This window comes from Parasteatoda tepidariorum, chromosome 6 (genome assembly GCF_982258835.1).
Source record: "Parasteatoda tepidariorum strain Cologne lab strain chromosome 6, Ptep-v5.0, whole genome shotgun sequence".
NCBI classification, from domain to species: Eukaryota; Metazoa; Arthropoda; class Arachnida; order Araneae; family Theridiidae; genus Parasteatoda; species Parasteatoda tepidariorum.
In genome coordinates this window covers 30,462,885-30,488,520 of record NC_141760.1, presented here as the reverse complement: position 1 = coordinate 30,488,520, position 25,636 = coordinate 30,462,885, and the positions used below count along the sequence as shown (strand labels likewise).

Genomic DNA, 25,636 nt, shown 5'->3' with positions numbered 1-25,636 from the left:
ACTTTTTTTAAATTTTTAAGAATTGTTATTAAATAAAAAAAGTTTTAAATAATAAACTCTGAAATTTACAACAATTTGTGCTTTACTATTACTTCGATATTACAATTTGTATATAAACTTGTAACAATAGTTTATAATTAAGTATATATAGCTATAGTCAGTAAAGTATGCAATATCTAAAAATCCTTATTTTCCATATAAAGCGATTTACTATATTTTGGCAATAAGATACTACAGTTACAATGTTCCTACTTATTAAATGTTCTACAATGTTTAGTCATTTTTTTAAAAACTATTTCTGTTTCTTGTTTTACTTACTTACATTATTATATTTCCATTTTAATGCAAATATCATTAAGCGTCATATTTCAAAGAGAACATCATAAATTCGGGACTCGAAGATTGAAAACGAGCAAATATAATTGGATTATTCATTCCTTTCATACTTTGGAATCAAAAACTTTTTCCTCTTATAGATTCAAACAAATTTTTATGTGTTCGTACTCTGTTGAAATATCTTTTCAATTGTAAAATGAAACTTTGTTCTGAATAAAACTATGAATGAAAAAATGCCCTGTTCTATCGCTATACTTCTTATTATAATGCAAGGCGATAACAGTAAAAACTATAAAATTTTGATTTATTGATCATCAACTATAAAATTTTAATTTATTGATTATTTTTTCTAGAAACTGGCATGATTAAAACTACTATAAAAATTCATGCTGAAATTCCAAATTTTTCATTGGTTATATCAATAGAATCGTTAACGCAACACAAAAATTTCATTTATTAAAGTTTTCGTGTATCGTTCATTGTTTTGCTATGAATATTTTGTGTTCTATTCATGATCTATTGTTTAATCATCAATTAAAAAAGTTTTTTTTTTTAAAAAAAAGACGTAATATTCATATGTACAAAATTTCTAAAGCATTTTAAGCTTTTTGTGGAATTTTTATTTAGAATATCTTATAAAAAAAATGCATTTTTCAAGAAAAATAGACTTTTCATGATATAAGTGATTACTTTATATTTAAGGATTATTATTTTGCTTTTAGATTCGTCAAAAAGTAATTTTTAGTAATTTTTTGGCAAAAAAATGAAAACAGGCTTAGAGGAAATATTTGCTTGCAATGCAATGAAATGTATTCAAAAGTATATTTCCTTTATTTGGCCATGCATCTATTTAAAAAAAAATTCATATAGTAACCTTTATTATTTTACCTTCTTCAATATCTTATAATATATCTAATTATAATTTAAAAAAAATAAGAATAATGAAATTAGCCATTAATGTGCTTGCTTACAGAAACCAATAAAAGTTATAACAAAGGATATGAAAGATCATTATTTTTCTTTAAATTATGAATGATGCCATCTGAGAAAATAATTATCAGAGAACAATGGTCTTTGAAAATAGTCATTGAAGAATGATGATAAAATTATAACCAGATGTGTAAGTTTTTTTTGACACATTTCCCCTCAGGCTTCTCAACATATTAACTTAATACAGTTTGTATGAAAAACTTAGATAATAAAAAGACTTCTTACGTGTGTAAGAAAAAGTTATAAAGTATAGTATCTTTTTTTCTATGATTTTTATTCTTGTTTTAGTCATGAAATTTAGGCCTAATTGCAGAATTAGTTGCAGATTATGGTCAAACATCTGGTTTGGGATAATACGGAAATAATGCTTCCTTAATTGTTACAAATCTGGGATCATATGCATGTTAGAGATTAATATAAAAATTTGCTTTTTATGTTCCTCAATCTTTAAAAACATTTTATTTATGTCTTTAAGAACAATTCACTGACGTTTTCTTGGTGTATTTGTTTTATAAAAAAAGTAAAAAAAGCAAAGAAAAGAGAGAGAGAAGATTAAAAATGCTTCATTATTCATTTATGATTAGAGAATTGACTTATTCATGGACTTATTAATTATTCATTTATGATTAGGATTTGAAAATTAACATTGGAGGCTTAAACATGAATTTGTGAAACAGCGCTAAAATGAATCTCATGCTCCTGGTGAGAGATTAATGAAAATAGACATAGACTATTTTCTGTTTCAGAGAATATGACTGTCAGCAGCTGAGCAGTAGCATATTCACAAATATACTTGGCTGTCACCTAATGGTCGAGGGAGAAATCTCAATAATGAAAACTTCGTTAAGGTCTCTCTTGACGATGTTGATGCGATAGCAAGGTTCCGTCTGAGAGAAAACACCATTAAAAAAACTGGCAGGTTTGTGAAATAAATGCAAGTAGAGACCTTACCAAAACTATCATCCGTCTTAGAACTGGTCACTATAGAGGTATGAAGAACCTGGGAGATGACAATAGTAGAACCTACCGTCTCTGCAGTAACTGTGATGATATTCCACTAACACCAAAACATATTTTTGAGTTCCCTGCCATTTTAAGATCCCTGGCTCCGCTTAGGGAATTCTCCCCCTTTGACATCGAGAGTCTGAACTCCGACAACATCAAGGAGTTACCCGACTGTGTTTTGCACACTCATGGCTATTTATAGTTCTCCCCAGGGACACGACACCAACCAACCTAATGGTTAAATTTTTAAACAAATTGACCATCTTATGGATAGGAGACATCTTATTAATGTAATGGATATGAGAAACTACAGTGGTGTGATCGTGCGTGCCGATCATATGCACTGTTAAAAAAAACTCTTATATTAGGGAAAATTTCTGGCAGAAAATTTGCCAGAGATCACTAGTAAGCACGTTGACAGAATTTTCCTGAAACAAAACACTTCAAAAGATATCTGTACGTGCTAGGTATTTTCTAGGTACGTACTAGGTACGCACTAGGTCAGCGTACGGTAGAGAAACTTGGAATGAAAGGAGCTGTATACTCTCTGGTTTGCACAGTGAACCAGATTTTCAAACTTTTGATAAGCTACTTAGTTATTTTATTTTTTGAGTGATTTTTTCGAGATTTATGAGATACTAAAAACCATGAATTAAATTTTAAAGAATAATCTTTATATTTTGACTTCTGTCGTTAAGGTCAGATCTGAGAAGCGGTATTAAAACCTGGTTCGTTCCTGATAAGAGGTCAACTCCTTGAAAGCTATGTAGCTCTGGTCAGCATCAGTTTAAATGTATCAAATTATTTTATGTCTCTTCGATAGAAAAGTTTTTCATATCGAAACTGAAAAAAATCTGTACCCCATAGATACAATCTGAATCAATAGTTACAAAATTTATTAGTTTACAAAAAAGGCTTTTTTTAAAACTGATTAGGGTGTAATTAAACAGTAAATTGATGTAATTTTAAAGAGTAGTTTAATGAAGTAATTGATGTAATTTTATTGCAGAATTATTATCCTTTTTAACAGAAATATTTTTGCAATGTGCTTACTTTGTCAAAATCAGGCACATAATGTATAAGAATTTCTTTCAAAAAGGAATGATATAAATTTTAAACCAAACATAGTTAAAATGAGGATCGAGATTGGATTAAAAAGCATAAAATCAAATTTTTCAAGGGGATAGAGTTGAAAAAAATAAAAATCAAAATCAGGACAACGGCTTAAAAGCTGTTAAAGATACGATATTGAGATCACTATTTGAAACACTTTCAAGACAAGAAATGATTGGTTCGAAAAAAGAGTAAATAGATCACTGAAAACAAAGAAAGGCATACCGGAGAATGATACAGACGCACCGCGCTAGAAAATAGAAAAAACTGTTAAAAGATATGAGGAAAATATGGAGAAATAAATGGAAAATGGAAAATGCTGTAAATTTTGCAAAAGCTGAATAACCAAAATGGATGTTGTAGGTTCTATAAACTAGTCAACGTCAAAATATATAATAATTTAAATCAAGGTAATCACCTTGCAAAAGTAAAAATTAGAGAGCTCGAGAGGAAATTCCATCAGACATTGAATGCTTGAAAAAATATTTCAAAAATTTGTTTGAAAGTAGAAATCAAACTGGTTTCCGCCTGAAAATCGTTGAATAACAAATTCTGCTTTGTGTACAGAAAATGAACCTTCATTATCATTATTAGAAACTATTCTGGCAATTAAAAAACTTGAATATAACTGATCGGGTAATTCCGACTGTATACCATAGAAACTGATGAAGATAGACGAAACTGAATAAATATCATTTATGAAGTTATGATAAGAGTTTGGACTATGTAGACATTGAATAGGAAGCAGGCTTTCTCTGCCCTTTTATTTTTAACAAGAGCATAACTTGAATCCTATAACTTCAAGGGCATTACACACGCAGTAAGGTATAGAAAATGTTCTTTTTGCCATTTGGGGATAAGGTAGCTACTAGCAATACAGTGAATTTAGACGTCAATTATCTATAATAGAAGAAATACATGTCTTTCTTAGCAAATTCACAGGACAATTTCTTAAATACACTAAAGAATACAGCATTAATAGTTATATTAATTTATAAGCATCATGTGATAGTATAAAGAAAGAAAAATAATTTGAAGTAATGCAGAGAATCGTTCGAGTTCATTAATTTAATTGAGGCTATGCGTGGTGAGATGTCGGATTAAAAGTCTAAATAATCTATCTGGAACTTTTAAAACAGAACGAAGCCCACTTCAAGAAGATTCCTTTGCTTGTCTTAAATTTCGTTTAAGACAAGCAGAAACAGTGAACTAGATCAAAGAGGCAATTAATGGATCAGATCTTGACGAAGAGCTGTTTTAAATAGATTATATATTATATTGCAGATCTGAATTATATTGTTAATCTGAATAGATATTGCTGGTTGATTAGAAGAGGTAGTAAATAACAAAGACTTCTTCGACTTTAAATCTTCTGCCATAACTTCATTATAAGAAATTTCAGATCAAATCACAGCAAAAAGTACCGGTACTCAGTGTGCCGGTACATTTTAGTGGCATTCTGATCCGGCACATGTACCGAAAAACTCATCTTTACTGGAGCATGTTATGGAACAAAAAAATTCTGATATACCAAAATGCTTACAGTAATAGTTATCATAAAATCACTCTGAAATACTGGGATTAAATAAATATACTAACTGTAAAAACTACAATACAATATTTTACGGTAATTTGAAAGTTTTACAGCGGCCTAGGCCAATAGGCCCATACGCCAAATACAATGGAATACATTAAAAAAGGTCAACATACCCTTATATATAAAATACAAAAAAATATACCTAGAAGAATCGGGATGGCAACAGGCCATTTACATAAATTAACATAGTAATAAAATGTTTAAAAATATCAGGTCAACAGACCCTTATATGGCAGGTCAACAGACCCTTATAGCCTTAAAAAATTGTCCTATTTTACATAGCATTTTGCCTTTGGCAAGGATAGTGACAGTTAGAGGAAGGTATAAAATAATACATACCCTGAGCACCAGTATAGTTGGGGTAAAAGTAACAAAGAGACATTGCTCGACAGGGTTCTACAAATGCGACAACTATCAAGCAAAGGTGACACCAGAGTGATTAAACATTGAAAAAGTTGACGAGCTGGAGACAAAAGTACAACAAAAAAACTTACAGTAGTACAATGTAAAAAAAAACACCACCAATGTTTAAAATTTGGAATTAAAATCATTCAACATATCATTAACCAAAAGGGCAAGGGTAAAACCATTAGTCAGACCAGCTGACATAATATGTAAAACCAATTTTAAAAAATGGTAAAGCATTTAAAATCTGCAACAGGATAAAAGTATACACGCTCCGAAGGCAAAACGCCCAGGGGTGCCGAAGAACTGTATAAAATCTGAGGTACATGACTAAAAAGACATTACAATAAAACAGGAGTAAAAAAAGTAAAAATACAGTTTAAAACAAGCAAAACCTGTAAACATGACAAAGCAGACTAAAAACAAGACAGTTATAATAAGATGGTAAAGTAGTAAAATGGAAAAAGGGTAAAATGGTAAAGTAGTTAAAAATGGGCAAGTGGTCCAGATAAAAGGGAGTTTGGCAAGGCGACAATCAATAACAAGATTAAAAGACATTAAAAGTTGTTATTATTATTTTGGACCAACACCTCCTCGAGCGTAGTTTTAATAATTTGTTTAATGATATTACGGCAAATGATACTGGCAAAAATTTGATGCTCGTTCTTCTCGAGGAAGTGTTGTTGTCGGAGTGCCCGGAACCGAGAACAGTGATATAGAAGATGTTCTACTGTTTGGGGTTGATCGCAATTGTTACATTTATCATCCTTATTGAAAAACTTCCTTTGGTAGGTCCCGAACACTCCGTGCCCCGTCAGGTATTGATTTTAGTAGAAATTTGATTGAATTCTTGTAGTTGACGGGGTCTTAATAAACTTAAAAGTCTGCCGGCCCTTATCTGAATTGTACCAATTGTACTGCCACCTTGCCATTATAATCCGCTTGATTTCGGTCTTTGCTTGCCTAGGGGTCCTCAGAACTTGGAGATCTATAATCTCGGAGCCAATGGCCTCCTTAGCTGCTTCGTCGGCCTTCTCATTGCCCTGGATCCCCACGTGGGCTTTAACCCAATTCATTGTAATACCTCTGTGCCAATATGTTTTAATATTTTCAATCAGTTTTGAAATTGGTTCTGGGTCAGCCAGGGCCTGGAGGGAGGACAACGAGTCTGAAAAAATGGTAGCGCTATTGATATTATTATCATTGATCCAGATAAAGGCGGATCTGATTGCCTCTGCGATAAAGATATTAGTATTGTCTGTGACTCTGGTGGAGGATTTAAAAATAGTTATACCATCCTGTTTAACAATCATTGCATGTGACGCATGGAAAATTCCAGGTGTGTCTTCCTCCATCCGAGAGCCATCAGTATAGATCTCCACCCCCTGGTTACTAGGGGCACAATATCCCCAGGGCAAGGAGCGATAAAGAGATGGGTGCTCCTGGGGCGGCGTATCAAAATACAAGGTGTTGTCGAAATCGGGAGGTAGTACATGCATTAGATCTTGTAATCGCCATCCCCATCTCACCCTCTTGGTATAAACATCCTCTATAACTTTAAGTGTAATTGGAACCACCCCCGCCAGTATCTGGATAGCCTCAGTACTGGTAGTAGCGTAGGTTTTAGTCAAGGTTAACAATGGAATCCTCTGAAGGCTATTTAGTTTTTCATTAATTATACTATTGTTTCTGTACCAGACACTGGCGGCATAAAGGATGATTCTCTCGCTTGCCTGGAGATATATTCGTTTCAAGATTTGTGGTCTGAGTCCCCAAGTGACTCTGGCGACTCTTCTGATACCCTGGTTAAAATTTGTGATTCTATCTCTAATATCGTTCTTACGGTTATTTTACGGTAAAAATGGATTTTATGAATGATGCACCCAAAGTTATGGTACTTTAAACCTTATTTTGACCCAGAAATTTTTACAGTGTATGAGCCTCGATATCAATAAGGTTAAAATTGAAGTCATGAAAAATTTACCTTTCATTTCGAATCAATGAGTATTAATGGTTACAATATCAAAAATGTCGATAAGTTTAAATAATTTAGTACACTAGTAACGACAAAACTAAGTTAGTTTCAGAAATTTTATTATAAAATCATTTGACTATCAAATCATTTTTGATGAAGTACCTTTTTGGGACGAGAGGACAATTAATCTCTTAAGTTGCGCAAAAAAAGGATTAAAATATATAAGATACTGATACAATCTGTTTTTCTTTATAACAAGTGATACATAGTTTTTAAGTAAACATGATGGTAATGAAACAACTCGTAAATAAACAAACGCTCTATGGGTTTGTGTGAGAGAAAAAAAATCTGAGCAATCTTCGGTCTGTCCAGTACATGAGAAAGGACGTTGAGGAACAAGATACAAGCTTTGTGTGCAATATACGTAGTAAATAATTAATGCGACTGGGCCATGTTTGGAGAAAATCATCCTACTATAATCTTACAGACAAATTAAAACATGTGAGATCCAGAGCTAGATCAACAGTTAGTTGGGAGGATGACATTTCTCAACTAACTGTTAGTTTACGACTATCAATGTTTAATTCCTTATTCTTGTAATTTTGAACTTATCCCAGGAAATCCTGTATACAGACAAACTAGGAGACAATGGGACAAACTAGCCTTCGTGTATCATTTTTTGATGGAATTAACTCGCATTTGCTTTAGATGGAGAGGAAAACCATGAAAACCTCTAACCGGCCTGATGCCAAGGGGATTCTAATGCATGATCCATCTACCACTGTAGATATTTTACGTCAATACTGTGATTGGTATGATTTTTGAGCAAAACTCATATCAGCCAACCAGCACTGGTATTCGAACCTGGGCTCACCTCATTGGAATGCTAAAGCTCTATCAACTGACCCACCTGTCCTCTGTGCGTTGAAAAAGGCTTAAAAAGTTGAAAATTAAGAATTGGAGAGGTTTCGTTACAGATAGTACCTAGAATGGGAGCGTAGATAGGTAGCGAAGGTTTACAAGAGGTGCTGTGATGGCAAAGAAGAACCATATTTAGTCCATTTTTAAGTTATTAACTTTTATGCCATTGCTATGAGAAACTATTGATTTGATTTTAAAAACCTGTTTTAACTATTTACTCCTCAAAAATATTGTTAAATCGTTCTTTCTTGGATTCTATAAAACCTACTTATTGAAATTTGATTTGAAATTTATTGAAAAACAGTTAGAAAAAAATTAAGAAATGACTGGACAATGATCTACCGAACATAAATTAGCCAAAAGCGTTAGTTTTTTAGCACTATATACTTTCTAAGTGAGCGAATCCCATCCACAAAAATTCTTATTTCTCAATTAGATCAAAAGGAACTCTTAAAATCAATTCTATATATTTTAAGTAACGATATTTTATTATTACTGCGTATCCTGAAAGTTTCGTTTTATTAACTTACGAATTTTGCATTTAATATGCTTTAATCATACTTTGGTGCAACAGACACGCTTATTATCTCTTATAAAAAAACAAATCATTGTGCATACATTTTATATAATTTAGAGTATATGCTGATAACCAATAAAAAATCTTCCGATAACCGATATAAGCCGATAAATTATGCCGATAACCAGTGCCGATAAAAAGTAGCAAATACTTAGCAAAAAACTTTTTCTCCATTTTGAAAGATATTTAGGTTTAACAGAAAGGAGCAAAATATTAATTTTTTTTATATCAAAAACGTGCGTTTTAAAATTTTTAAAACCGTTTTTAATTTTCAGTTTCAATAATGAAAAAGTGAAAAAATATTTATGAAATAGTAAGTAGGTCTCTCGAAGTCTACATAAAAACTTAACCAAATGATTGAGTTAAAAATTGATATCCTCTACATCTGTCAATGAAAACTATGCTTTCTCAAGTATAACTTGAAAACCATAGTTTTTATTATATTTATCTTTTTAAAAAACTTGAAAGATTTTGACCAAAGCAAAAAATGACACTAAAGTCTCATTGGGATATCTAAATAGTTTTCAATTCGACCAAAAGTCAAAAATATTTTTGGTAAATATTTGCCTAGAAAAACGATATTTTTACCAACTTGGGATTTTTATTTGCCGAAGAAAAGCTTTTTCAGGACGCATCCAGTTACGTAGTACTCTCTAACTTTAAGTGTAGACTAAATTTAGAAAATATTTTTTTTGTTTCCTGTGGACAAGAATGTAACTCAATGGAAAAATGATTCTTTAAGTAAACATTGTGACCAGAGATAGAAAAGAAGAGATCTCTCATGTAAGTAAATACATAAAATTTCTGTTGCATAAAAACATGTCGTCCAGCACACAAACAAACGAAGACGAACATATTGATTTTAATTTTTTTTGCTGTTATATTTCAAAATTAAATAGAAATAGTGCTTGTTTCGCACCATAAAAGTTTGTTGGGATCGAAAAGGGAGAAAAATGAGTTGTTGATTTTTATTTTTCTGTAAAAGCAAGATGGCATTTTCTGTAATTAATAAAAATCTAGTGAAAAGTTAAAGTGTTTAAAAATAAAGTTGCAGACAAAGTTTTCGTTGAAGAAAATGTAATAAGCAAAGAAATTAGTCACCTAAACTAACTGAAATAAAATACCACTACAACAATACAGAAATTTATTTTCTGCAAAAGCAGACAGGCGTATTCTCCAATTAATAACATTCTAGTAAAAAGTTAAAGGTGTTTAAAAATAATGATATCGACTAAGTTTTTGATGTAGAAAAAGTTATAAACAAAGAAAGCCACCCACTTAAATTAACTTAAATATGTTACCACTACCACAAAAACACCAATAATAAATTAAAATAATAATTGAAAACAAAATGATAATGATAATATTAATACAGTTAAATAATAATAATAATATTTATAGGTAAAAAACATCTAGAGAACGGAAAAACTATTCCTTAAGTAATGACAATACCGACTAGACAGACTGCTTTTTTTTATACAAAATACCTGGTGAACAAAAAAATTTTTTTCGTAACTTAATGAGAACTCAAAATAAGAAGTAAAATTATATGTCCATTTTTATAAATGTAGATTATTCAATTTACAAAAAAATTAGTTACTTAATTTAATGAGAAGGAAAGAACGCAATAAAAACTATAATAATACTAATACTAATCTATCTAAAATAATCCCGTTGTAGGGTGCATAATAAAAAAAAATTAATATTATTATTTAATTAAAATGCACTGCCAGAGTAAATTTTGTAGTCTTTTTGCAATTAGAAATATAAAAAAGTAGCCAACCATTTTTTCTATTTAACTTTGAGGAAAGACCATTTATTTCTTTACTTTATTAAGTAATGCAAGACATTAAGTGTTTGATTAAAAATGAATTTTACAATATATGCACGATAACTAACAAAGAAAGTATGCTAGCAAAAAAAAATCATGAAATTTGAATGATTTTCTGCAGTTGAAATGCATGATTAGTTTTTGTTTTATAGCGGATTGGATAAATTTAAATTCATATTAATATTTTTTTACATAATACACGATTTTAAGAAGAAAAAAAATATTCAAAAAATTTAAATGTTACTGATAAATATTTCTTTTTCATTGCTTTTTTTAATCTTTTGTTTTTCTTTTTCATAAAATATCTGAACAAGTGATTTTATTATATCACGCTTGCAGCTGCCATCTAGTGGTTACTACAAAAAAGTGGATTTTTTTTACGCAGTTTTAAATTTTAAAAGTTTCTATTTCTTTGCACTCTAATTGTCAAGGAAAAGTTGTTATCTTGTTTTATTTTTTCAAATATGCTCTGAAATAACAAAATATTAGTGGAATAGTTTTAAATGCTATAATATGGGGGTTAATATGCGTTTGACTCAATGATGCTTATTCTTATAATGTGCAGGAAATATGTAGTCCATAGAGTTTGATTTTGAGTAGTTTGAAAAAAAAAAACTGCACTTAATGCAATATTTAGCTGTATACAGGCAACATAAATATAATATAATGTGCATACAATACAATACAATACAATACAATACAATACAATACAATACAATACAATACAATACAATATGATACAATATAATACAATACAATACAATGCAATGCAATGCAATACAATACAATACAATACAATACAATACAATACAATACAATACAATACAATACAATACAATACAATACAATACAATACAATACAATACAATACAATACAATACAATACAATACAATACAATACAATACAATACAATGCAATGCAATGCAATGCAATGCAATACAATACAATACAATACAATACAATACAATACAATACAATACAATACAATACAATACAATACAATATGATACAATACAATATAATACAATACAATACAATACAATGCAATGCAATGCAATGCAATGCAATGCAATACAATACAATACAATACAGTACAATACAATACAATGCAATGCAATGCAATACAATACAATACAATACAATACAATACAATACAATACAAGTGTTTAAATCCCAGTTATAAACTTTATTTAGTAAAACACCTGCTAACTTTAGATATATGATGGCTTCTAAAATTTTCGCTAAATATGCTCAAAATGTAATAGTATTTATTTAAATTTTAGTTGACGTTGCAGATAAAATAGTAATATTATTTTTTTGCAAAAACTAAGCATGTTAGACGAAAAATATAACACAATTCAGGGTTACCTAATGGGTTACTCGGAATCTCATATTCAAAATCAAATAGTAAAGGTTAACCAGAACTACACTAGAAAAATTTCCACATTTTTAAATGAATGAAATACACTGAATCACGATAAAAAAATAAATAATTCGAAATTCAAAATTGCAAGTCAATAACCAAACTTCTCTACTTTCATTAATAAGCTTTTTATTAATTATATTTTCCCTAATGTTAATATTTTATTTATAAAATTTATTAAGTAAATTTTTATATTTAATGTATGTAATTTTATGTGTGTATTATATTTTATATAATGTATTATATTTTTATATATAATTTTTATATTCTTCCTGAATGTTTTCTGAACATTATCTATATAATTTTCAAATGCAATGCTTATAAAAATTTACAATCTTGACAGTACAAAAGAATAATAAATCTCTATAAAATAAATTATAGTATTAATTTAGAAAACTACTAAACTGCTAAAACTACTTTTTAAACTACTAAAGTGTAGAAACAGAGAAATCTGCCAACCTACACGATAAAAACAAACAAACACGAATTAAATTTTCAATTTAAATGCATGCATTAAGCACTTTTTATAAATTTTGGTTTTGATGTGTATGTATTATGTTCTCCCAAAGTCATCAAACTTCATTCTTTTGCTCTTTTATTAAAGAACAGGGCAAATGCTTAAACCTAAATGGAATTTTCTTAATGAAGGATGGAATGTAATAACGCTCGATTACTACGTATGCTTGAGATGCGAAATTACTACCTTACCCCATCAAGCTACTCAACAACAAACTATTCAAATTACTTTACACTCAATCGGTTTATAAGGGCTTATAAGCACTTATAATAAAGTTTGGCAAATTCCAAATTCACATGTTCTATTAATAAATGAATATATGAATATACATATATATATATATATATATATATATATATATATATATATATATATATATATATATATATATATATATATATATATATATATATATATATATATATATATATATATATATATATATATATATATATATATATATATATATATATATATATATATATATATATATATATATATATATATATATATATATATATATATATATATATGTAATACAAAAATTAAATACTTTTGTATTAATAAAAGCATTAAAACTTCATTCCTTTTCATAAAATATCTTAAGTAAAAGAGATAAGGGTAGAAATTCTATTTTGGGACTTCAAGGCTAAAAACATGCCAATGAATAATAATTAGATTTATACTTCAAGAGAGATGTTATTTTAAGATCTTTCACTTCCATATATGGAAAGATTAAACGATTTGCTATGAGTAATAAATAAATTGATGAGGCGTAAGAATACACAGAAAAAGGCATATGACTGGGCCTCTTTACAACTAAAAATCATCCTATAAAATGCAGGAGCAATGTTTTTGCGTGACTTTTTGGTGTATAATGTTTACAAACTAAACTCCGTCGGATCTGACTGGAACTTTGTCCCCCCTCTCCAGCCGGGAGAGCGGGGATGTGACTTCGGCTTCACGATTTATTTAGTAAATAAAATCTTGTGCACAACATGTTCTCATTATTCCTGCTTTCTTGACGAATAAATCCACCAAAATATAGGGTTGTTGCCCTTATATTATATATATATATATATATATATATATATATATATATATATATATATATATATATATATATATATATATATATATATATATATATATATATATATATATATATATATATATATATATATATATATATATATATATATATATATATATATATATATATATATATATATATATATATATATATATATATATATATTATATATATATATATATATATTATATATATATATATATATATATATATTATATATATATATATATATATATATATATATATAATATATATATATATATATATATATATATATATATATATATATATATATATATATATATATATATATATATATATATATCGCATAATGATACATTTTGTACGTATTTGCATACAGCTTACGTACGAATGAATATTACAAAATGTTTGTTCATCTGCATTTATCTAATGCATATGTACAGACATTTTAGTTACACACATATATTCATAATAGTTTTGTCTTTGTCTTTTACCGATTAATCAATTTGTTTTCAAGGCTGCAAAACATTTTATTCAATCTACTGTAAAATTTTTTTTGAAAAAAAAAAGAAAAAAACTTGCATCAATATTAATTTCAATTACTCTTTTTTTACAGTATTTGTCCTATCGATTTATGCAAGCAGACCTCTTGACTTCATATTCAAAGGTGTGTTTATTTAAAAAATTTATTCTTGACATTTAATTTTATCTAGTGCTATAAAAGAATACCTTTTACAGTTATATTTTTTTTTATACTTTTGCACATTGTTTGAGAATATAAAGAAAAAATTAAAGATTAAACTTATCAGTTTTCAACGTAGTTTGAAAGTTTAAAAATCTGATATTCACGACTATCGCAATTCTTTTGAAACAGTTAACGTTACTTATTTAAAAAGAATAATTCTACTAAACTCATTAAGTTTGAATTTTAATTTTTATGCAACGTGTTATTTGAAAGAGTTAAAAAAAGTAAAATTCAATAAAATCGCTAGTTTTCATTTTTTTTTAATGTATGAATCTGCATTATGATTAATTATCATTAACTTCTCTAGTTCGATTTTTTTGTCATATAAAAATGATAAAATAAATAAATAAATAAAAATGATCATAATAAACTGCATCTGAATAAACTGCATCTGATTTTTTTTTAAAATTCTCTCAGAAAAGAAATAATTCGTTTCGAAATTGATGGCGTTTTTTAATGAGTTTTTCTTTTCTTTTCATTTTTATTTTTATAGCATATTTCTAAGAAACATTTTGATTTTCGCAATATCTCACATGCATATTTTCTTCATAAATCAAAATTATTTTTATTAACGTAATGATTAGTATTCTTTGCATGATTTTTGCAAGTTGCGGTAGTTATTTAAACAAAATATAATTTTAATCTGTATATTGGTAAAACAAAATAACAGTGAAAAAGAAAAGTGTATTTTATTTGAGAGCTAATTAAATTTTTTAAAGTGAGAGATTTATTTTACTTTCTTACAAATTACTTTTTTGCTTAAAAAGGAACGAAATTCTTAATAAATGTGAGTGTAGACAGTTAGGTGATCATACGAAATTTAAAAAATAGAAAAATGCAAAAATATTTAAAGATATTTAGAACGAAAAACAATTTTTTTTCTGAAAATAAAATTTATATGATTAATTTCCTTTTAGCTATTCTGGAAACAATTAATAAAGAACATAAACATTCATTTGATTAAAAGTGTAAATTTCAATTGACTAATTTCTGGCTTCACGCAAATCTTATACAAATAATTTATTTTTCGAAAACTGAATTGATTTTCCCTTTACTTTCTCAATTGAAACATAATTTTCAACCGCCAAATATTAAACATGATGATACAATTTTTGTAACAATATCGGCCTTTTAAAATATGCAATGATGAGTTTACATCGTTAAATCATCCTACACTGTAAAAAAATTCTGATCAAATTACGGTATAAAGCACTGGCACTAGAGAGCATCATCCGTAAAATTGATCTAACCGTAAAATTCTTTTTTTACCGTAAAAAAAAAGAAACCGTAATTTTACATTAATATTTTAATTAATAATAAACATAAACATTCATTTGATTAAAAGTATAAATTTCAATTGAATAATTTCGGACTTCACGTAAATCTTATACAAATAATTTATTTCTCGAAAACTGAATTGATTTTCCCTTTACTTTCACAATTAAAACATAATTTTCAATAGTCAAATATTAAACATGACAATACAATTTTTGTAACAATATCGGCCTTTTAAATATGCATTGATGAGTTTACATTATAAAATCATCCTATACTCTAAAAAAATTCTGATCAAATTACGGTAAAAAGCACTGGTACTACGGTGCATCACCCGTAAAATTGATCTTACCGTAAAATTCTTTTTTTATTGTTAGAAAAAGAAACCGTAATTTTTACAGTAATATTTTATATTGGTTTTTTTCCGTAACATGTTCTGGTAAAATTGGATTTTATGGTAAAAAATACTCGCACCCGGAATGACAGTAAGAATACACAAAGAACCGTTAACTCAGGGTGCGTTAAGACGTACCGGCACCCTGTGTACCCTATCGATCATGTATTCATTATTGAGCATTTGAGCATATCACTACACTCAATTATGAATACACGGGGTTTTTAAATTCGACTATATTTGTTTCGGGATATATTTGATACATATTTGCTCAATTTTGAGAAATCCTTTTTAAAGTGAAACATGCAGCCCAGTCTTTCTTAATTAACAAGTACATGTTTGAATATTTTATGCCCATAAACATGAATTTTATAATTTATTTAACCATCGTTCTTTTTTCAAAATGTATTCTGTACGGGCTTAGGAGTGTAATTATTTTTTTTTAAATTAAAATTAAAAATATGAATTCGAGATGAAGGGAATTCAAAATAGAAGTAAGAGTAATATTATCAGCAAACAAAAATAAATGTTGCTGTTGCTGTCGTCGTTGTCGGCCATTAAGGCAATGGGGGGGGGGTACGACTTTTCTTGTTTTCCCGTGGAGTCATCTATAGCCAAGAATTCAACTTCTGCCACACTCATACGTCACATCCATTTATAGGGCAAACCCCTTCAGAGAACCATTCATTCATCCACAGATCGCAATTTCGACCTGAACCAGAAAACAATCAATCTCCAATCCAGTATCCCCAGAATTTCGATTTGTCATGGGAGCATGGAAGACTTTGTGATCCGACAGATTTAACGCGCACCAGTCTCCATTTACTACTTTTGACCGGCTGGATTTGAACAGCGCCCTACAAACCAGGCTATCCCGGCAAGCAAAATTAATTAAATAAAAAATATTAACAAAAATTAAATAGCATTAAATAAAATAAATTTATTTTTACCGTAAGTAAGTAGTAATTTGTTATTTTTCATGAAAGTCTCGAGTGAATAGTTTACTTTTTAATTTAGAATAAAATTGTCTTAGTTTGCTACAAAATGTATTAGATCAAATGTTAAAATGTAAAACCAAATAATTAAAAAATAATTAAATACGAATTGCATAAAATATATAATTTAATTAAAAGAACTTTTACAAGTAATGTAAGAATATCTGGGAATTGAATGAATTGAAATCTACGGGAAATTAATAATTCTGATAAATAATTCTAAATGAAAGTTAAAGCAAGAGCTTCCATTTCACTCATATCTCAAAAAAAAAAAAAAAAAAAAAAAAAATTTATCCCTTAAATCCAGATTTTGCTGTTGTATTCACAGATGGATCGATAATCGTAAAATGAAAATGGAATGTAAATTATTATCCCATAAGACGTCAAAGTTTTCTTTACCTTTTTCTTCATTTATTAATTTGAATTCTATTAATGTATTGCTAAACATAAACAATGATTATTTTAATATCATAGTTAATAGAATTTTTTTTTTATATATCATAGAATAGTTTTATTGAGAATGAAAAAAGTTTATTGAGTATTCAAATTTATGAAAATAGGCAAAATGAGAAATATAATTTACATTCGTTCTTTCCTTTCTTTTAAACTCGATCCTTAAAAATATTTGGACTGAAAAATATTTAGTAAATGTTTAAATTTTACAATAAAAATAGGAAAAATGAGAAAAATTTGTGACTATTTTCTATTTTTTTGCTTAAACACAATTCTTAAAAAATATTTTAACAAAAAATATTTATTAAGTATTCAAATTTCATAATGAAAATAGGCAAAATTAGAAAAAATTGTGTCTTTTTCTGTCTGTTTTCATTTTATCTGTCCTGCTTTGGCCCCCTGGGGTGGGTCGGAGTTCAACCTATTATATACAGGCATCTGAAGGACAGATTTGTTGGCCACTCTCTTAGGGGTACCATTTTAGGTGGGCCAACGTTTCTCTCACAGTAAGGACAGATAGTACAGAGAAGAAAAGAACATCCATGCCTTGCCCGGGATTCGAGCCCAGAACCCCTCTGATGCAAGGGCAGTTCCCCAACCCCTACACAGGCCGGTCGGCTCTTTAAGCAAAATTAATTTACGTAAAGGGTGCTCAGATTTGTACCATACGAAATATTGGATTTGCAGGAAAAAAATAAATTAATTCGCAGTGAACAAAATAGTAAGTTTTCATATTTATAAATTTTTTGTTTCAATTTGTTAGTTTTTTATTTTGTTTACAAAGAGAAAAGGCTCTGATTATCAAAAACCGATGAGGTTTCATCCAACCGCAGTAAAAGAATTGAAGAATTTGGGAGAAAAATTTTACTATATGCTCACTTACCTTTCGGCGACTAGGCTCTCGTTTCGTGAACAAGCTATGAGAATAAAACCAATTGATTTTTTTTTTTAGTTCAAAATCTTTTATTCTGAATAACATCAGCATTTTTAAATGTAGTAATTCTAAGAAATAAATATACATATTGTCCTAAAAATGGAGATTCCTGGAAAACACAATTTTTTGTTTTAATTTGTTAATTTTATATTTTGTTTATAAAGAGAAAAGGCTCTAATTGTCTAAAATCGTTGAGTTTTCTTCAAACCACATTCGAGGAATCGAAGAATTTGGGAGAAAAATCAGACTATATGTTTGCTTAACTTTTGGCGACAAGGCTCCCGTTTCGTGAACAAGATATGAAAATAAAACCAATTGATTTTTAGTTCGAAATCTTTTATTCTGAATAACATCAGCATTTTTAAGTGCAGTAATTTTTAGAAATTAGTCCTAAATGTGGAGATTCCTGAAAAACACATCCCAGATTAAAAATATAAAAATAGACTTGATTGTTATTCTGAAAAAAAAAACATAAATGACACCAACATTAATCCTTATTCCCCAACGAATTGACATTAGAGCAGACGCTTAGAAGATTTAATAACATTAGGATAGCGATATTTACCACAAGTATCTTATCTCTACAGGTAATAAAATGTATATCAACAAAATATATATTTTAGATACTAATTTACGACAATTCTTTGATGGAAATATAAAACCACAATGCTTCTGCCCATCATAAAATATGAAAGCCTTTATTTAGAACCATCAAAATTATTATAACGACAGTTTTACTTCATTTTCATCGGGCCTACATCAGAGAGTTATAACATCTCAAGTTAACGCGACTATGAAACTTAGTTCCATAAAAACAATAATCGATAATCCCGTTGTGCAGAAATATCTATACTCGACGAGGAAAATGGACAGATTTGGTATCATTAGTACTTTATTTAGTAGTTGCCTTTACGACATTGAGTGTCAGATATCAAAAGCAAACGATATTGATTGTTAAGATGACATAAAGTCACAATGACTTACGATATCTTGTTACAAATAATATGTGGAACATAATTTTTATAATGAGATATGTTTTTTCGATTCTGTTCAAATCTGTTAAAATCACTAACAAATATAATATTTTTATAACTAAATAAAAGAGCTACGGAGCTATTGATTTAACCTTTAAAAATGTGTGAAGGGAGATTTATTTCTATATAGCTATACGCGTAATTTCTTAAAATTCCGAAATTCCAAAATTTAAAATTTTTTATGTAGATAAAAGACTCAAGAAATAAATAATTTAATTGCTTACATATTTCAAGAGGATAAATTTGTATGTAACATATACTTATTAGAAATTTGTTTTTAGTGTCAAAAATTTATTGCTTAAATAGAAAGCCCAAAAGTTAATGACCCTTAGTCATTTTGAGAGGAATTAACCTTTAAAATCTTAAAAATGAATTTTTCTAATTTTAATTTTTTAATGCGTTTATGGATGTTAAAGTTTTATCCGTTCAAAATATTAGAAATTTTGAAAATAAAGAAATAAAAAAAATTTAAAATTTTGTGAGACACTACTTATTAATTTTAAATTCTTAAAAGCTTTATTCATAATTAAATTCTAGAAGTATAAAGAAAAAAACAAATCTGATAAAGATACCGTACTGTATGGTAATGACATTTCTGTAAAAAACAGCGTTATTCTGATTAATAAAACCATAGTATACAGTATTTGAACCATTCATTAGATAATTTTTTCGTTCATATGGTACGGTTTACCGAAAGTTTTTTTTTTTGCTGGGATAGTCTGGTCGGTAGGGCGCTGGGCCCAAGTCCAAGAGTTCGTGAGTTCGAAGCCCGCCAGCCGAAGACTTCCCGTGTAGTAAATAGTGGCTGATGCACGTTAAATCTGTCGAGTCACAAAGCCCTCCATGTTCCCATAACAAATCTACACCTCTGGGGGTACTGGATTGGAGATCGATCGTTCTCTGATTCAGGTCAAAATTACGATCTGTGGATGACTGAATCAATGCGTGATTGGGTCCGCCCTATAAAACGGGCTGTGACGTGTGTGTGGCTGAAGTCGGATTCTTGGCCATAGGATGGTGCCACTGAAAAACAAGATACGTACACTCTGCCTAAAATTTGCTTGATTTCACCAAACAGGCTTATACGCTTGGTGAAAATTAACGAAAGTTTTGGTCAAAATTAACGAAAGTTTTAGCATTCCCATAGAACCAGATGCATAGTAAATTATTCATACTCCGGTAGTTTTGACCAGAGTTTTTTTTCCCAATGCCCTCCTGGGTTGACATTTCGTCAATACAGGCGTATTAGGGTAGATTTGTTGGCCACTCTTTCAGGGGCACCATGTTAGGTGGGTCAACTTTGTCCCCACAGTAAGGACAGATAATACAGAGAATGAATGAATATTCATGCCTTGTCCGGAATTCGAACCCAGAACCTGTTTGATGCAGTTCTCTGACTCTACACAAGCCAATCAGCTTATTATGAATTATTTAATGTAATTTTGCATTTAAAAAATTTAAATTATAATTTTGGAAGAAATTTTACAGTTAAATGAAAGCATTCTGTGCCCTTTTTTAGAGAAATAGAATTTGAATTGATGAAATTTGAATTATTTTTCAATTTTATCCTTCAGATGCATTTCAAGTAGGGTGACTTGAAGTAATTCCTTATCAAAAAAGTAATTTTTTTTTTCGTGTGAACAGACAGAATTTTAATTCTCTGTGAAAGTTTGATAATTTCCCTTAAAACGAATGTTCTTCTTAATCACTTCTGAAGTAATTGCTCATCTGCTAGGTTTTTTTTTCTCTTTTCTAATTAAAGAGGCATTAATTTAGTGGAAAACACTTCAGTTAGAGCAAAATAATTTCAGTTGAAAAAAATAATCAAAATAAAAAACATGATCCCGTTAAGCAGCGGATTATCTAAGGCAAAAAAAAAAAAAATATTAATATCTTTGGAGTCAAACAAAATATCAAATTTTGATTCTACATGCTTTATTATAATTTTAAAATTTCTGAATATATTTATCATGACAGAAAGGAAATTTAATATGTTTAATATGCTCTATTATTTTTAAAAAAATCTGCAAATATAGAAACTAGATAAATGCAGGGTATGACAAAATAGAACTGAAGCAAATTAGAATATGCGGTTTTTGTTTATTTGGTCGTTTACAGGAAAAAAAGCAATGTTATTTTGCTAAATTTTTGGTAGCCATAAAGATGAGCTGTAACTTAAATTAGGTAAAATTATTCATTTTTTTATACTATATTTCTGATAATATTTATTACAAGAACTGACACTCATCTGGAATTGCGCCAAGACGATCAGCAGTTCCCCCTCCTTTATAGGGTGCAGCATTATGCACTACTTAACTGCGTGTAGTGACTGCTGCTGCACATTAAATTTATCGGGTCATAAAGTCCTCCTTTATATTATAACAAATTGATACCTCTGGGGGTAATGAATTGGAAATTAATTGCTCTCTGATTCAGGTTAAAATTATGATCTGCGGATAAATGAATGGATAGATGAATGGGCTCACCCTATAAACGGGCTGTGATGTGTGTGTGTGTGGTTTAAGTTTTATTCTTGGCTATAAACGGATCAACTGAAACACAAGAAACACAGCTTCTGCCTTGAATTCTCTTGGTTTCACCAAACAGGATTGCCGTCATTGACAAGGGACATTCGAAGCAACATAACTGCACTGTAATTAATTTTATTGCATCCAGCAGATGTGAAATAACAATTCAGAAGATTTTCTAATAAAGCTATTTTAAGAATAAAGAAAAAGTTTTCATAGCTGAAATAAAAATAATTATTTCAAAATATTTGATTAGCATCCATTCTGGTGGTTGGATGAATGTTGGTTCTAAATTGAATGACTTTAAAATTTAACGTTCCACATGTCATTAAATATTTCGAATCTTTTGAAAGTTGATGTTTTGTATTACCGGTACACATGTTTCAACTTTATATATATATATATATATATATATATATATATATATATATATATATATATATATATATATATATATATATATATATATATATATATATATATATATATATATATATATATATATATATATATATATATATATATATATATATATATATGTATATATATATATATATGATAAATATTAAAATATTTACTTACTCTACTCTATTATATAATTCAATGTCTCCTAAACGCCCACTGTCTCCTATCAAATTTAATTTGTGTGGCTGATAAAATTTTGTACTAAAAATATACATTTAACCTACAAATGTCAAAAATATAATTTAAAAAAAATTATTAAAATGTTGTGTAGAATTTTGAAACTGAATGAATTTTGTGCAAATTTCATACATATATTTTAAAGCAGGACAAAGTTTTTTCTTCTTCGTTTCCTATTATTCATAACCTCTTTGATCTCAGTGTTACAATGTTATTATAATGCAATATAAAGCTGCGTCATTATTATTTTTTTTTGTTGAAAAAATAGTGTTCAATTGAAAATTCAATCATTTTAATTAAGTGGGACGGATCTTAATCTTTATAATAAAAAAAAATTATAGCAATAAGCATTGAATATTTGAAAATGAGTTATTTTTTACTTCTATTCAATTTAAAGTTGCCTTTCAATCTTTTATACATGAGCATGACCTTTTGCTGAAAATTGATTTGGAAAAAAAATCTTATTTTCTGCAAAATATAGTTGATGAAATGGACTTGCTTTTACAGAAAAATTCATTTTAATTTGGAAAAAGCAATTTTTTACGCTGCTCCCAAAAATATCATATACGTTACTTTTCCTATTTGTTTTATTATTAAAGTAATTTCATTTTAAAATGAAGTTTTGTGATTCGAGGAGAGTCCTTTATTTGCTTCGTGTATGAAAATAATAGCTCTTCAATTAAATAAACTCTTTAAAAACGTTTTTATGTTATTTTGTAGAGAATAAAATAAATAAATAGATAAATAAATGCTTCATATTGATAATAGAAATCAATTAATTGTTTCAAATGAAAGAAATTCTAAGGATCTATTTATAACGTAAGACACTGATCTGAAAATTCTATCGATGTTGCATAGTTTCATAAGACATGGCTCAGTAATTTCAGGCTCTATATTTTTTCTAGTTTTATTCAATTTACTTCAACAAACAGACATCAGGTTGCACAGGGTACCAATAAAAGCGGACAAACTTCGAGTAACTTTTGATTTAGTGATCGGATTTTCACGTTCTAGGATTCAATCTTAATGACTCGAGGAGATGACTTCTAACACGTAAATTAATAAGTGCAGGTGATATTTTAAGTTCAGAAATCAGACAAAAAAACTTACTTTCTCTGAATAAACATATAATTTTTTCAATGAATTGCGATTTCTGACCCCCAAAATATAGGGAGTAGTCGCAATTTGGGAACTATGATCCCAACACCAAGTTTGGACACCGCGATGTTAAATTTACTTTTTGGGTATTTCGCTATAGCTTGAGAACATTTTAAGCTAATTAATTTTTTTTGCACACAATTATAAACTTATCCAAGGATGACTTAATCCAAAAAATAACTTGTAGTAAATATTTCTTATTATCTCATTCAATAAATGGTCGAAAGCTTCTTGAATTGTAATGTATAAACTTTTTACATCGATTGAAAGAATGTAATTTTACATTGCAAAATACAAAATTTGAGCTTAATTGGTCGAATAGTTCCTGAGAAATTAAATTTAAAAAAAAGTAAGATACTACTTAAAATTAGATTTCTTTTCAATTCTTCATTCGAACGATTTTGCTCAAATTTTGTATTTTGCCACGTAAAGTTGCATTCTTTACAATTATATAAAAATTTTTTATCTATTACAATTCGTCCATTATTGAATAAAATCATAAAAAATAATAATTATTTGAAAAAAATTAGTTTTTGAATGGAATTATCTTAGAATAAATGCATTTTATAATTGTGCTTAAAAATGTTTTATTCGCTAAAAAAGTTCAAGAGGTATCGTGAAATACGCAAACAGTAAAATTAGCACTACGGGGTCGAAACTTTTAAACAAATGCTCTCCTGGCAAAACTAGGCAGACTATATATCGCAGATTGTGACTACAACCTATAATTTGGTCAAAAGTCCGAATCCGTAGATAAGAGGTATGTTTTTTCAGCAAAAATATTTTTTTGTGTCTGATTTCGTAACTTAAAATATCGTCTGTACCTACGTATGTAATATGCATATAACCTACGTATGTAATATGCATATAACCTACGTATGTAATATGCATATAACCTACGTATGTAATATGCATATACGTATGTAATATGTATATGCATATAGTAACCCTCTCGAACCATTAGGAATGTGTCCTGGAACGTGAAGACCCCACTATTAGATCAAAATTTATTCAGAGTGATTCATTTTTTGGCGCACTGTATATTTAAGAGGATTTAAAAAATAACAATGATAAATAGCTCAGTGTTAAAAAAGTAGCTCAGCTTATATTTTCTATTTAAGTAAAAAAAATAAGCGTAATAGTTATGATAATTATAATAAGCAAGCGTGAAACGAAACTTTATAAACAATATGTAGATATTAAAGTCTTATGTAAACCAGATGATTAAATCTGATGATCAAATCGAAGAATTCCTTTAATTCCCAAGTAAATTATTAAGCCATTCTTCATTATCTGTGCAATATAAATGGAACAGTCAGCCGAAGAGTAAAAAAACGAAAATAAAAATTACCCGGATTAACTTTCGATATGATAAACGGATAAGTACTAAAATGCAACTCTCAATGTAATTATTTTCAAGCATTAAAATCTAATCTTAAATATTGAGGTTGGCTGAAATATGCTTATTAATTACATTTAACAATTAATTAAGCTATAGAATCAGACACAAAAGCGTACTTTGCCGGAATAAACATACCTTTATACGATCTTTTTGGATTCTTGACTATTTAAATATATGGTGCAATCGCTATCTAAAAAAATTTGTTCCGATAGCTAAGTCAGAATAACAGTCAAAATGCTAATGTTCGTATGTGTTAGATTTACTTTTTTACGTATCTTACTGTATTTTGTAAACTGCTTAAGCAGAGGCG

General features: G+C 28.5%; 1 protein-coding gene across 1 annotated transcript; it reads right to left on the bottom strand.

Annotated features, from left to right (window-relative positions):
• Nucleotides 1-6,273: 6,273 nt before the first annotated feature.
• Nucleotides 6,274-6,945, bottom strand: LOC147807754 (uncharacterized). Its single transcript, XM_087166798.1, has one exon. The coding sequence runs from the start codon at nucleotides 6,943-6,945 to the stop codon at nucleotides 6,274-6,276; it is 672 nt and encodes a 223-aa protein (XP_087022924.1).
• Between the last annotated feature and the right edge of the window lie 18,691 nt (nucleotides 6,946-25,636).

Coding starts and splice junctions, on each gene's coding strand:
- LOC147807754 (XM_087166798.1), bottom strand. CDS start 6,945: ATGCATGTACTACCTCCCGATTTCGACAACACCTTGTATTTTGATACG.